The sequence below is a fragment of the Pituophis catenifer genome, unplaced genomic scaffold (assembly GCF_029215685.1).
Source record: "Pituophis catenifer annectens isolate HBS135680 unplaced genomic scaffold, rPitCat1.0.hap2 SCAF_16, whole genome shotgun sequence".
Lineage (NCBI taxonomy): Eukaryota > Metazoa > Chordata > Lepidosauria > Squamata > Colubridae > Pituophis > Pituophis catenifer.
Genome location: NW_027256896.1, coordinates 10,978,229 through 10,991,488, shown reverse-complemented (window position 1 = coordinate 10,991,488; position 13,260 = coordinate 10,978,229). Strand labels below are relative to the sequence as shown.

The 13,260-nt window shown below is 45.6% G+C and overlaps 1 protein-coding gene and 1 non-coding gene across 3 annotated transcripts; both read left to right on the top strand.

Moving 5' to 3' along the window:
- The first annotated feature begins 4,110 nt into the window (after positions 1 to 4,110).
- TRNAG-CCC (transfer RNA glycine (anticodon CCC)) lies at positions 4,111 to 4,181 on the top strand. Its single transcript has one exon. It is a non-coding gene; the product is annotated as a tRNA-Gly (tRNA).
- Positions 4,182 to 5,230: 1,049 nt separating this feature from the next.
- Positions 5,231 to 12,788, top strand: METTL26 (methyltransferase like 26). Of its 2 annotated transcripts, XM_070955100.1 has the most exons (6): positions 5,231 to 5,693; positions 7,121 to 7,283; positions 8,817 to 8,876; positions 9,749 to 9,816; positions 10,456 to 10,534; positions 11,913 to 12,788. In XM_070955100.1, exons 1-6 carry the CDS (start codon positions 5,488 to 5,490, stop codon positions 11,958 to 11,960), a joined length of 624 nt encoding a protein of 207 aa, XP_070811201.1. In that variant the 5' UTR covers positions 5,231 to 5,487; the 3' UTR covers positions 11,961 to 12,788. The 2 variants fall into 2 exon arrangements, with proteins under 2 accessions (XP_070811201.1, XP_070811202.1); XM_070955101.1 differs by lacking the exon at positions 8,817 to 8,876.
- Positions 12,789 to 13,260: the final 472 nt, after the last annotated feature.

Here is a 13,260-nt window from a genome sequence, read left to right as displayed (position 1 = left end):
GCTCCTGCTCCCTCTTCCCCCACCCCAATGGTGGAGGATCAAAAACCCGTATTCCGCTTGCCATCTAACCGACACGTGCAAACTCACCCCCTGTCTCTTCGAAGTCCCGGGGTTGCATTCAGACGAGCTGGCCACTGAATTCTAGGCAGCCCCGTGCAAATGTTACCACCGTCATTAACTTTATTGATGAGTGTCCTTGGCCCACATCAAAGTGGCAGAGTTCCAGAAACAAATGATTACTAACATTGGATAAAAGCAATTTAAAAAATGGAATGGGAATAAAAAAATACAATTTAAAATGAACTGAAAATAAAATGCAGTCTAAAATGAATTGGGAATAAAATGCAATAATTTAAGATTGAGATAAAATAGGATGCAATGACACAAATGTCATACTTGGGGTATCGTTTCTGGGTGGCAGAGGAGGCCAAAGTAACACTGCATAGAGACCAGTTGGTTGGCCATTATGAATAGCTTGCTGGATGAGATGGGCACCCAACTGAGTATGACTTGGCTACCCATTTCTGCAGTGGTTTGCCAACCTCGGCAACTTTAAGAAGGGCGGACTTCAACTCCCAGAATTCCCCAGCCGACTTTAGGTTGTATGGATTTTTGAAGTCCAACACCTCTTCAAATGGTCAAGATTGAGAAATAGTCCTCCACTGGTTGCAAAGTACATGGAACAAAACGAAAAGATATAACATGGCAACAACCTTACATATAAAGGTAAAGGTTCCCCTCGCACATATGTGCTAGTCGTTCCCAACTCTAGGAGGCAATGCTCATTTCCATTTCTAAGCCGAAGAGCCAGTGCTGTCCAAAGATGTCTCCATGGTCATGTGGCCGGCATGACTAAACGCCAAAGGCGCACGGAACGCTGTTACCTTCCCACCAAAGGTGGTCCCTATTTTTCTACTTGCATTTTTTACGTGCTTTCGAACTGCTAGGTTGGCAGAAGCTGGGACAAGGAACGGGAGCTCACCCCGTTATGCGGCACTAGGGATTCGAACTGCTGAACTGCCGACCTTTCCATCGACATGCTCAGTCCCTGAGCCACTAAGCACCACGTCCCGGCCCACCTTTATTATTTTTATAAACTAATAATATAAAACTAATATTATATATATAAATATAAATATAAATATAATATTAGTTTTATACACTGCTCAAAAAAATAAAGGGAACACAAGCAGAAGACATCCGAGATCTGAATGAATGAAACAGCCTTATTAAATACTTTGTTTGTTACATACAGTAGTTTTGTATTCCCTTTAGTTGTTTGAGCAGTGTATAAACTACTGTATATAACGAACGAAGTATTTAATAAGGCTGTTTCATTCATTCATTTGAGCAGTATATTATTAGTTTATAAAAATAATAAAGGTGGGATAAAATCTAAATAACAATAAAAAAAACAAATTTGGAGAAAAGTTTAAATTTCTCCTCTCTCTCTCTCAGTGCCCCCTCCTTCTAGGAAAGCAGCGGTTTTCTTCATTTTGCAGAAGCAAATAAGGTCATGGTTTGCAAAGGAACTTTTAATTGTTTTGATCACTGATCTTTCATCTAGGTGGTAGACCAAGACGTTTTAAAGTTTGAGGCTGAAAGCAAGGCCCGTTCTTCCCCATGCTTTCTTTTGAAAACCCAAGTAGCCAACGGGTTTGTTTGTTTTTTTAAAAAAGATTTGATTAAAGGTTTTACAAAGAAGATTAAAATATACACACAAACTACAAAAAGCAGGACAGAAAAAAAGGGAGGGAGGGAGGGAGGGAAGGGAAGGAAAGGAAGGAAGGAAGGGAAGGAAGGAAGGAAGGAAGGAAGGAAGGAAGGAAGGAAGGAAGGAAGGAAGGAAGGAAGGAAGGAAGCTGTCCTTGGTGATTAATACCTTTGCACATCCAGTTTCTAAGCAATAATACCGCTTTTACAAGCAGTACAATATAAGGTTTTACAAAGAAGATTAAAATATACACACAAACTACAAAAATCAGGCAAGAAAAAAAGGAAGGGAGGAGGGAGGGAGGGAGGGAGGGAAAGGAAGGAAGGAAGAAAGGAAGGAAAGAAAGAGAAAGAAAGAAAGAAAGAAAGAAAGAAAGAAAGAAAGAAAGAAAAAGAAAGAAGAAAGAAAGAAAGAAAGAAAGAAAGAAAGAAAGAAAGAAAGAAAGAAAGAAAGAAAGAAAGAAAGAAAGAAGTCCTTGGTGATTAATACCATTGCACCTCCAGTTTCTAAGCAATGATACTGTAGGGATTTGATTTCACTCCTGCATTTACTGTGGGGAATAAATAACACAAACCAACTTAGCTTAAAAAGTGTTGAAAGAATTCTTCGGTTGATAAAACGCATGAAAACCTTTTGAGGGCCAAGGTAACATTGTAACTCCAGATCCAAAACTGTAGCACAGTCACAACTCAGGAGTTACATTCCTTAACAATAAATAAATAAATGATAAGATACGTGTTTGAAAATGTTTCCTGTAGCGTTTCGTCCTTAAAATACACCCTCCTCCGGGTGTGCAAAGTCCATGCCCTGCTGCAAACCGATCTTGCTTAAGTTAAGGATTGACCTACAAATGGATTTAATGTCTGGGTCATAGGTGAGAAGAATGTGCTGGAAGATTATCTCGGGAAACGGACAGGCTCCGCTCGAATCTGCGCCTCTTCCTTCTGCTTTGCAGCACGAGAAGAGGGATCCAAAAGAGATCACACAAACTTGTCTTTTTTATTATTATTATTATTGTTACAGATGGTCCTTGACTTTACAACAGCAGTTGGGGGCAGAATGGCAACGGTTCCCCATCTCCAGCCAGCATGCTTAGCCACTGCAATTAATAGAATAGAATAGAATAGAATAGAATAGAATAGAATAGAATAGAATAGAATAGAATAGAATAGAATAGAATAGAATAGAATAGAATAAGGGATAGGATAGAATAGAATTAAGGATAGGATAGGATAGGATAGAATTAAGAATAGGATAGGATAGGATAGGATAGGATAGGATAGGATAGGATAGGATAGGATAGAATAGAATAGAATAGAATAGAATAGAATAGAATAGAATAGAATAGAATAGAATAAGGGATAGGATAGGATAGAATAGAATTAAGAATAGAATAGGATAGGATAGGATAGGATAGGATAGGATAGGATAGGATAGGATAGGATAGAATAGAATAGAATAGAATAGAATAGAATAGAATAGAATAGAATAGAATAGAAGTAAGAATAGATAGAATAGGATAGGATAGGATAGAATAGAGTAGAATAAGGGATAGAATAGAATAAGGGATAGGATAGAATAGAATTAAGAATAGGATAGGATAGGATAGGATAGGATAGGATAGGATAAGGGATAGAATAGAATAGAAATAAGAATAGATAGGATAGGATAGGATAGAATTAAGAATAGGATAGGATAGGATAGGATAGGATAGGATAAGGGATAGAATAGAATAAGGGATAGGATAGAATAGAATTAAGGATAGGATAGGATAGGATAGGATAGGATAGGATAGGATAGGATAGGATAAGGGATAGGATAGAATAGAATTAAGAATAGAATAGAATAGAATAGAATAGAATAGAATAGAATAGAATAGAATAGAATAGAACAGAACAGAAAATAGAAAATAGAAAATAGAAAATAGAAAATAGAAAATAGAAAATAGAAAATAGGAGAGGAGAAGAGAAGAGAAGAGAAGAGAAGAGAAGAGAAGAGAAGAGAAGAGAAGAGAAGAGAAGAGAAGAGAAGAGAAGAGAAGAGAAGAGAAGAGAAGAGAAGAGAAGAAAAGGAAGGGACCTTGGAGGTCTTCTAGTCCAGTCCCCCCAAACAGGAGAACCTATATTATTTCAGACAAGTAGTATCTGTCTACAAGTGGTAGACAATTCTGTTCCCAACTGTCCGCTGGGGGATTCTGGGAGTCCCCTCCTCTTCAAGAGGTTAGGGATTAAATAATACAACGTTACCCGACGTCCTTTGATGCTTGGCAAGAATTCCTCCCTGCCTTTTTCAAGCTGCAGGGCATCGCGGCTGCTTTCTGTTTGAATGGCTGCACGAGGGAAGGAAAGGCCACCCGCGAATTTCAAAAGGATTTGAACTAACCTGCTTTGCCAGTTGCGCCGCTGGTGTAGTGGTATCATGCAAGATTCCCATTCTTGCGACCCGGGTTCGATTCCCGGGCGGCGCACAAACTCCTTTTTTTTTTTTTTTTTTAAATTAACCTTTTGCAAAATCTTCCTTCTTCGCACAGCGCCATGCACTACCACATTTCCCCTCTTCCGCGTTCCCACGCGTTTCCTTTCCTCCCGGGGCTCCCTTCCCTTTGCAAAAGCGTGCAAATTTCATGCCGGTTAACCTTTGTGCTCCGGCACCCCGCTTTTTTTAAAAAAACAACAACAATTTTTTTTAAATTTAAAAAAAAGTTGTTTTAATTATTTTTTTTTTAAAAAAGATGTTTTTTGCAAGAAAAAGGACCTTCCTGCAGACTTCAGAAAGAGCGCTTCCGTTGGAACAAGCCTCCCGCTGCGGCCAAAGAAAGCCAGACCCTCCTGAGGACTAGCGCCTTGGCTTCCGAGTCCCACGCACGCTCCCATTGCTGCAGCCTGGTTTAGCACGTTGTTGTTGTTTTTTTAAAGATAAAACTTGGTGGTTTTTTTTTCTTTAGATAAAACTTCGTATTTTTTTATAAAGATAAAACCTGGTATTTTTTTTTTAAAGATAAAACCTGGTATTTTTTTTTTAAAAAAGGTAAAACCTGGTTGTTTTTTTTTAAAGATAAAACTTGATATATTTTTTTAAAGAAAAAAACTTGGTATTTTTTTAAAAAAAGATAAAACTTGGTATTTTTTTTTTAAAGAAAAAACTTGGTATTTTTTTTTTTAAAGATAAAACTTGGTTGTTTTTTTTTCAAAGATAAAACTTGGTATTTTTTTTTAAAGAAAAAACTTGGTATTTTTTTTTTTAAAGATAAAACTTGGTTGTTTTTTTTTCAAAGATAAAACTTGGTATTTTTTTTTAAAGAAAAAAACTTGGTATTGGGAAAGTTAGTCCCCATGGCAAAGACAAGGGCGCCATCGGGGGGTGGGGGAATCTGGCATTTCTTCCACTCTCCCCCCTCCCGCCCAGGAAAAACTTCAAAGGCAAGAACACGCCCCTCCAAATCCAGCCAATAACAAGCCAGGGGTGGGGCCTCGACCCCCGCTGCCTTCTGGGAAATGCAGTCTTTCCTGCCTTGCCATTCCGTCCGTTGCAAGGCAAAGGATAAAGGATAAAGGTAGGCAGGAGAAGAGCTGCTGGTCCCTTGAGCATCCTTCGCCCCTCCAGCCAGGCTGCTGGCTCCGGCTTCTTCAGCCTTCCTCCTGCGCGCATCCTTCGCCTCCTGCGCCCGATCCCGGTTGGCTTGGAGCAGCTGGCTCCCCAAACGCAGAGCGGTGGTCGTGGGAATAGCGGGAGCCGGCTGCGACCCCGCCGGTTCAAGAGCTCCGCTAGCCAAGATGATGAACCGAGGCTTCGGCTCGGCGGCCGATCGCAACAAGGAGCCCATCCTGGCCGTCCTGCGGGGTTACGTGGGAAGCAGCCGGCCCCGCGTGGAGGCCCTGGAGGTGGCCTCGGGCTGCGGGCTCCACGCGGCGCATTTCGCCCAAGCGCTGCCCAACGTGGAGTGGCAGCCTTCCGACGTGGATCCCCAAGCCCTGGCCAGGTGAGGAAGGAAGGAGGACTTGGGTTGGGGAGGGGAGGGGAGGGGAGGGGAAGGGGTTAGGTGGGTGGCCGAAGCCCCCCTCCCCTCTCTCTCTGCTTCCCCTGCCTTGCTTTCCATGCTGGTGGGCTCTCTTCCCACTTGAAGACCACAAGCCAATGGCTTGGCCTCTCGGAAGGCACCCCTTTTTCCCCCCCCCCCCCGTACACAGGCTCCTCTCTTCTTCCTTTCTCTTCTCTTCCTTTTTCTCTTCCTCCTCTCCTCTCCCCTTCCCTTCGCTTTCCTTCCCTTCCCTTCCCTTCCCTTCCCTTCCCTTAGGGAGGGTTCCTCAGCCCATCTCTCAAGGGTTTTTTCACACACAGTTACAAAAGGCCAACCAATAAAATGGTATAGGCAGCACATTCTTTCCTTCCCTTCCCTTCCCTTCCCTCCCCTCCCCTCCCCCAAATTTGGGTGAGGGGAGGGAGAATAGCACTGGCACTTAGACTTATATTTTTTTAATTTATTTTTAAATATTTTATTAAATTTCTATACCGCCCTTCTCCCGAAGGACTCAGGGCGGTGAACAGCCAGAAGATAAAACACAGAGGTACAAAAATTTAAAATAGATTAAAAACGAATTAAATAATTTGGCTGAATTTAAAATACCCCATAATAATATTCCGCTTCACAGTGCTTTACAGCCTTCTCTAAGCGGTTTACAGAGTCGGCACATCGCCCCCCCCAACAATCTGGGTCCTCATTTTACCCACCTCGGAAGGATGGAAGGCTGAGTCAACCATGAGCTGGTCAGGATTGAATTGCTGGCAGTGGGCAGAGGGAAAGAAGGAAGGACAATAGAAATAGCACTTAGACTTATATACCGCTTCACAGTGCTTTACAGCCCTCTCTAAGCAGTTTACAGAGTCAGCCCTATTGCCCCCAATAATCTGGGTCCTCATTTTACCCACCTCGGAAGGATGGAAGGCTGAGTCAACCTTGAGCCGGTCAGGATCGAACTGCTGGCAGTGGGCAGAGTTTGCCTGCAATGCTTCATTTAACCGCTGCGCCACCACAGCTAATCAGCAAGAGCACTTAAATTTATATGCCGCTTCACGGTGCTTTACAGCCTTCTTCTAAGCAGTTTACGGACTCAGCCTCTTGCCCCCAACAATCTGGGTCCTCATTTTACCCACCTCGGAAGGATGGAAGGCTGAGTCTAACCTTGAGCCTGGTGAGATTCGAACTGCCAAATTGCAGGCAGCCGGTTGTCTGCAGAAATAGCCTGCAGTTATAGCGTTTTTGATGACGTCTGGGTGGGTGGGCGGAGCCTCCCATCACCGCTGCTACCCGTTTTCCCGAACCGGAGCAAACCGATAGCAACCCACCACTGCTTCCAACTCTGTTATGCTATTCTATGGTGGTCAACAGATCCTCCTTTGTCTTCATAGCATCTCGTCGTTTATCCAAACTCTCCACCTCTCAAATGTCAAACCGCCCATCTACCTGGACTCCTCTCAGAGCTGGGAGACCTGGGGAGGTCTGCGTCCAAATTCTTTGGATCTCATCGTCAACATCAACATGATTCACATCTCAGAAATGAAGTGCACCCAGGTGAGGAGGCCTGACTTTCAAAGATTGCTTAGCCGTAAATTCCCTTTTGGCTCGCTCTGGGATTGATGCTGGACTTCAGCTGGTTTCGCTTTGGGGATCTCCAGATTAGGTGACTGCAATGTAGAATGGCAAACCCCCCACCCCCAGAAATCTGGTAGCACTTTTTTTCCGACGAGCAAATTCCATTCAAAGGGAGTTGCTTTCACAAGCTGTGGTTTGCCTCATCAGGGGTTAAGAAAAAAAGGGGGTACCAGACCTGTGAGTTTTTGCCACATAGACTAATGTGGCTCTCTTCTTACATTTTAATGGGGGTTCGCAGGGGTTCGGGAGAACCTCTAGTTAAGATTCTGTGCAGTTCGGAGAACCCCCAAATCTCACTCCTGGCTGGCCCCTCCCAGGAGTCCCCATGTGGCCCGTTTTGGATGCAGGTAAGTGCAGGGTGCACGCAGAGACTCGGGGAGAGTGAAAAACTGGCCTACCGGAAGTTTGGCGTTTCCGGCCTCCAGAGGGCCTCTGGAGCCTGGGGAGGCCGTTTTTGCTCTCCTGGAGACTCGAGGAAAGCCTCTGGAGCCCGGGGAGGGCAAAAAGCCCACCCCACCCCACCCCGCCGTGGTGCAGGAGGCCAACTAGGCCACAGCCACCATGGCCAGGGCCACCCAGCAGCTGGGTAGAGAACCCCTTCCTAAAATTTTTGAAGCCCACCCCTGTGTACACTGAAGCTTTGTTTTAACCAAGTTAATTGTAAGGGAAATTTGGTGTCCCAGTTAAGGCGCCAGGTTAGAAACTGGGAGATGGTGAGTTGAAGTCCCATCTTAGGCACAAAAATCGGCTGGGTGACCTTGCCTCACCCCTCTGCTCTAAGGAATCACTAGGAGACAGTGAGTTCTAGTTTCATGTTAGATCTGAAAGCCAGCTGGGTAATTTTAGACCCATCACCAGGAGACAGTGATTTCTAGTCCCACCTTAGGCATGAAAGCCAACTGGGTGATTTGGGCCAATCACCAGGAGACAATGAGTTCTAGTTCCATGCTAAATCTGAAAGCCAGCTGGGTGACTTTGGACCAATCATCAGCAATCATCAGTTCACCTAGAAAGCGGATGGTGAATTCTAGTGCTCGCCTTTGGCATGAAAGCCAACTGGGCGATTTGGGCCAATCACTAGGAGACTGAATTCTAGTTCTGCCTTAGACATGAAAGAAGGCTGGGTGACTTTGGGCCAATTACCAGGAGATTGTGAGTTCTAATCCCGCTTTAGGCACGAAAATCAGATGGGTGACCTTGCCTCACCCCTCTGCTCTAAGGAAGGAGGCAACGGCAAACTTAATGACCACAGCAAAAAAAAAAAAAAAAAGATTGTAAAATTGAGCACAGCAACCACCAAGTTCCGGTCCCAATTGTGGTCATAAGTCAAAGACTACCTGCATGAAGTGTTTTGCTTTGAAGAATGTTGTATTTATTTCGTGATCCTAGTAGACGTTCTTTCCAGGACTGATGGCTTCTCCTTTCTTCCTCTCATGGCTTTTCTTTGTCCAGGGCTTGTTCCAGGGAGCCGGGAAACTACTCAAACCCAAAGCAGTGATGATCACCTACGGAGTAAGTGTTTACTCCGGGATGCTGTAAGTTTAGTCAAAAAGCTGTTCTGGCCTAGGCTTCCCCAACAGCACGAAGCCGAGTCCTCATCCCGATAAACCCCTTTTATTTAATTTAGAGTGAATTCCTCTCCAGCAAAGTCTTTTCTCTCTCACCGTCTTTCAAGATAGTTTACAATTACTGACCTTTATCAGGCTTGGAGAGTGGCCAGGCTGATATCTTTCAGACGCTGCAATACTTGGCAAGAATGCAGGAATGAACTAATTGTCTCCTGCAAACTCCACTCCCCTTTCGCTCCTCTTTTATTCCCTCTGGGAGGGGCCCTTCATCGTCCACCTGTGGCTTTACTCCTGAGTCGACCCTTGTTCCTTAACTGTTCCCTTCGCCTGGCAACTCTGCACATGCGCACACTGGGAACAGGCTCCAGCTGTTCGTCTGCCTCACTGATGTCTGACTCCGAAGGCAGCTGACAACTGTCAGACGGCCCTGGCTCCCTCTCTGCCTCCAATGCAGAGCCCTCATCCGAGCCTTCCCCAGACTGCAGGACTGGCCCAGGTTCCTCCCCATCCTCCTCACTGTCTCAATCTGCTGCCAGATCCGTTGGCGGGCCACAACAAAAGCAGAGGGAGATTAGCTACTCCGGATCTACACAAGGTCAATGCCAGGAGAAATAACCTGGTTTTGGAGTTTGGCATTCTGCCTTGCCATTAATTAATTAATTAATTTAAATTAATTTCCTTGCTTCTATTTTTTCTTCAGAGACTCTGGAGGGCACGGATGTTCTCAGTAGGGGAGAGACTCCCCACTTTGCTGGAGGATGGATGGATGACTTTATCTAACAATTTGTGTTGTTGTTTTGCTTCCGTGCTTGACAGCCCTACGCGGTGAATGGTTCCATCACTCCACAGAGCAACGTGGATTTTGATTACAGGTTAAGGCGGAGGTGAGCAACGCAAAGCTTGCCCAGGGGGGTGGGGTGGGAGGAGTAGAAGTGAGGGTGTGTCGGGGAGGGGGGAAAGTAAAAAAAAGTTAGAATGGCAGTACAACTACGCAGAAATTGTTTTTAGGTTGCAGAATTATTATTTTTAATACAAGGCTAAAGATGTTCCTTTCGTCCTTCCTTCCTTCCTTCCTTCCTTCCTTCCTTCCTTCCTTCCTTCCTTCCTCTCCTCTCCTCTCCTCTCCTCTCCTCTCCTCCTTCTCCTCTTTCCATTTTCCTTCCTTCCTTCCTCTGCTTCCTTCACCTTCTCCTCTTTCTCCTCTCCATTTTCCTTCCTCTGCTTCCTTCTCCTTTTTCTCCTCCTTCTTCTCTTTCCATTTTCCTTCTTTCCTTCCTTCCTTCCTCCCTTCCTTCCTCCCTCCCTCCCTTCCCCTTCTCTTCTCTTTCTCCTCCTTCTCTTCTTTCCATTTTCCTTCCTTCCTCTGCTTCCTTCTCCTTTTTCTTTCCATTTTCCTTCCTTCCTTCCTTCCTTCCTTCCTTCCTTCCTTCCTTCCTTCCTTCCTTCCTTCCTTCCTTCCTTCTTCTTCTTCTCCTTCTCTTTTTGTTTTCCTTCCTTCCTCCCTCCCTCTCTCCCTCTACCAGCAATCCAGCTTGGGGACTCAGGGACACAGCTGTCCTGCAACAGCTTGCTGAGGCCAACGGGATGCAGCTGGAAAACATGGTAGGCTGAATTGGGAAAGGTATCCCATTCTGTTTACAACTGGGAAAGGAACGCTTTTAACTTTGGCCACAGTTTTAGTTTCAGCTTCAGGTTTTCTGTTTTAAGTCTTAGTTTTGCTTCGGTTTTAATTTTGCTTCAGTTTTACAATTTACAGTTTTAGTTTTTGTCTTAGCTCAAGTTTTACAGTTTTAGTTTTACAATGTTAGCTTTCATCTGGAGAGGGGAATATCCCAAAGTCAAGATGGCAGCCGTGTCCCTGTGATTGACATCTCCATGCCGCTGCCCTCTTGATTATTTTGATCAATCCCTGCAAACATCCCTGCCTGAATGACCCCCCCCCCACCCCCCCACCCCCCCATGCAGCCCAATTTCGAGCAACAATTTCACCTGGCAATAGATGCGCCTCCTCCAGTTTGCTATTTTGAGTTCGCTTTTGCTTAAAAATAAGCCGAGCTTCTCGCTCATACGCTGACCAATCCTTTGGCCGGCTAAATTTTTTAGACGTCAGCTCCTTCTGCTGATCTCGGGGGTCCCCTAGTGCAGCAGTCACCAACTGGTGGTCCGCGAGAAAATTTTGGTGGTCCACAGAAAAATTATTTGCTTTTTTTATATTGCACTAAATCAGGGGTCGGATACATGCAATGAAAGTGTGCGTTGCTGCAGAGAGTCTCCCCCTTCGGGGTCTTTTTGTGTGGGTCGGAGGGGGACAGAAATTCTGACTCGGGGTCTGCTTCAGCCTCCTGGTGCAGGGCTTTGGGCGAAGGCTGGAGGGAAGTGCCACTGGTGGCGAAGAGCCGGAGGCCCTCGTTCCAGTGGGACTGCATCATGGCCTGGAACTGGCTGACAATCTCAGCCTGCTGAGCCTCCAGGCGCCGGTACCTGGCCTTGTACTCCCGCAGGTCTTCCCTCTGCTTGGAAAGCTTAAGCTCCTAGTCCTTAGTGAGGTGCTTCTGCTAAGCCTCCTTCTCGGTCAGATCCAATTTGAACTGAGCTCTTTTGCCAACTCTTTCTCATGGTGGCTGCTTAGCGCCAACAACTGTTGGGTCCCTAAGGAGCCCGGGCGAGGAGGCGAGGAGTAGCTGGGAGGGGAGGGGCGAGTAGAGGCTGGCAAGCAACGTGAGTGACATTGAGCTGGCCATGCCCACCCAGTCACATGACCACCTAGCCACGCCCACCCAGCCGGTCATTAGGCAGATCGTATTAGTGGTCCGCGGGATTTAAAATTATAAATTTAGTGGTCCCTGAGGTCCGAAAGGTTGGTGACCCTTGTTCTAGTGCCTCCTGGTTCCTCACCCTGAGGATGGGGTCTCTTGAAGCCTGGCATCTATTGCAAATTTTATTGCCCAGAATAACCACAAAAAATGGTTTCTGCTTCCAGGTCGACATGCCGGCAAACAATAAGTGCCTCATTTTCCGCAAACACTAAGTCGCCGGACTGCTGTCTCCAACGAGGGAACTTCATGGACCACTTCAAGATGTGGCGGATGTCTTCTTCTCATTCTGCAGGATTCCTTCCGCTTCTCTTCCTGCTGAGCTCTGCTTCTTGACGCATCCATGAGGAAGTCCTTATGAGGCGGTGGGACAAGTGCCATAATTAATTCATAGCTGTAAACTTTGCGGAAGAAACTGTGGTCCAGCAGAGATGGTCGGTCATGTTGCTCTTGACTTCTTTTGGTGGAGAGATAGGGTGTTCATGCCCCTTTGGAGTTGAGGGCTAGATGCTTGCATCTTTGGACAAAGGAAAGATCGGGGACCACTGTTGTCCATGCAATGGCTTGACCAGTGTGGTCGTGTACTTATCTGCCTTGGACATAATGCTTCAGAATTAGTTTTGACTTCCCAGGTTGTGGCACTCGCATCACAAAATTTAGAGGCACCCCCTTCAGCCTCGAGAAACAGGGTATGTTCCCAGGGTACATTAAACAAACTCAGTTAACAGGACCCTCTCCCTAATTAAACCTTTGGCTGCCAGCTGCGTGGTGGCTTGGTGGTCCTCCATAACAACCACCGGTTTGGTTGGATTCGGAACGCTGCTCCTATAACCAAGGTTTGAAATCCTGGGGTTTCAAATTCAGGATGCCTTAAACGTCTGCGGGTTTTGATTTGGAAAATATGGGAAGCCACAAATCCAGGGGTGAAATGCTCCCGGTTCGGACTGTATCGCCTGATCCGGTAGCAATGGCGGGTGGTTCGGAGAACCGGTAGCAAAAGTCCCTGCGCCCCCTCCACCATGCCCAGCTGAGCCGTGCAAACATCAGAGGCTTTTTTTTTAGTTTTAAAAGCATTTTTTCTACAACCTCTTCGGCCGAAGAGGTTGCAGAAAAAAAAATGCTTTTAAAAGCCTCTGCCAATCAGCTGGGATCGTCAGAGGCTTTTCAAAGCATTTTTTTACCACCTCTTCGGCTGAAGAGGTTGTAGGAAAAAATGGTTTTAAAAGTAAAAAAAAAAAAAAGCCTCTGATGAGGTGGGCGGGGTAAGTGAGCGGTGACCGAGCTGGGGACCAGTTCGGGGGCGTGGCCAGCCAATGTTATTACCGGTTCTCAGAACTACTACAAATTTTTACTATCGGTTCTTGCAAACCGGTGCGAACCGGGAGCAACCCATCACTGCCCTTGTCCTCCTGCCATGAAATTTTGGTAGGGGTCTTTCCCCCCCCACATACACACACTTCTTCCTTAATTACAAAGATGATATTACATCAGGCCAACACTTAATTAAACCTCAGA

Bases quoted from the DNA above. Each gene is read 5' to 3' on its own strand.
- METTL26 (XM_070955100.1), top strand. From the start codon at position 5,488: ATGATGAACCGAGGCTTCGGCTCGGCGGCCGATCGCAACAAGGAGCCC. The intron at 9,817-10,455 runs GTGAGCAACGCA...TCCCTCTACCAG, and splicing joins GATTACAGGTTAAGGCGGAG to CAATCCAGCTTGGGGACTCA. The intron at 10,535-11,912 runs GTAGGCTGAATT...TTCTGCTTCCAG, and splicing joins GGATGCAGCTGGAAAACATG to GTCGACATGCCGGCAAACAA.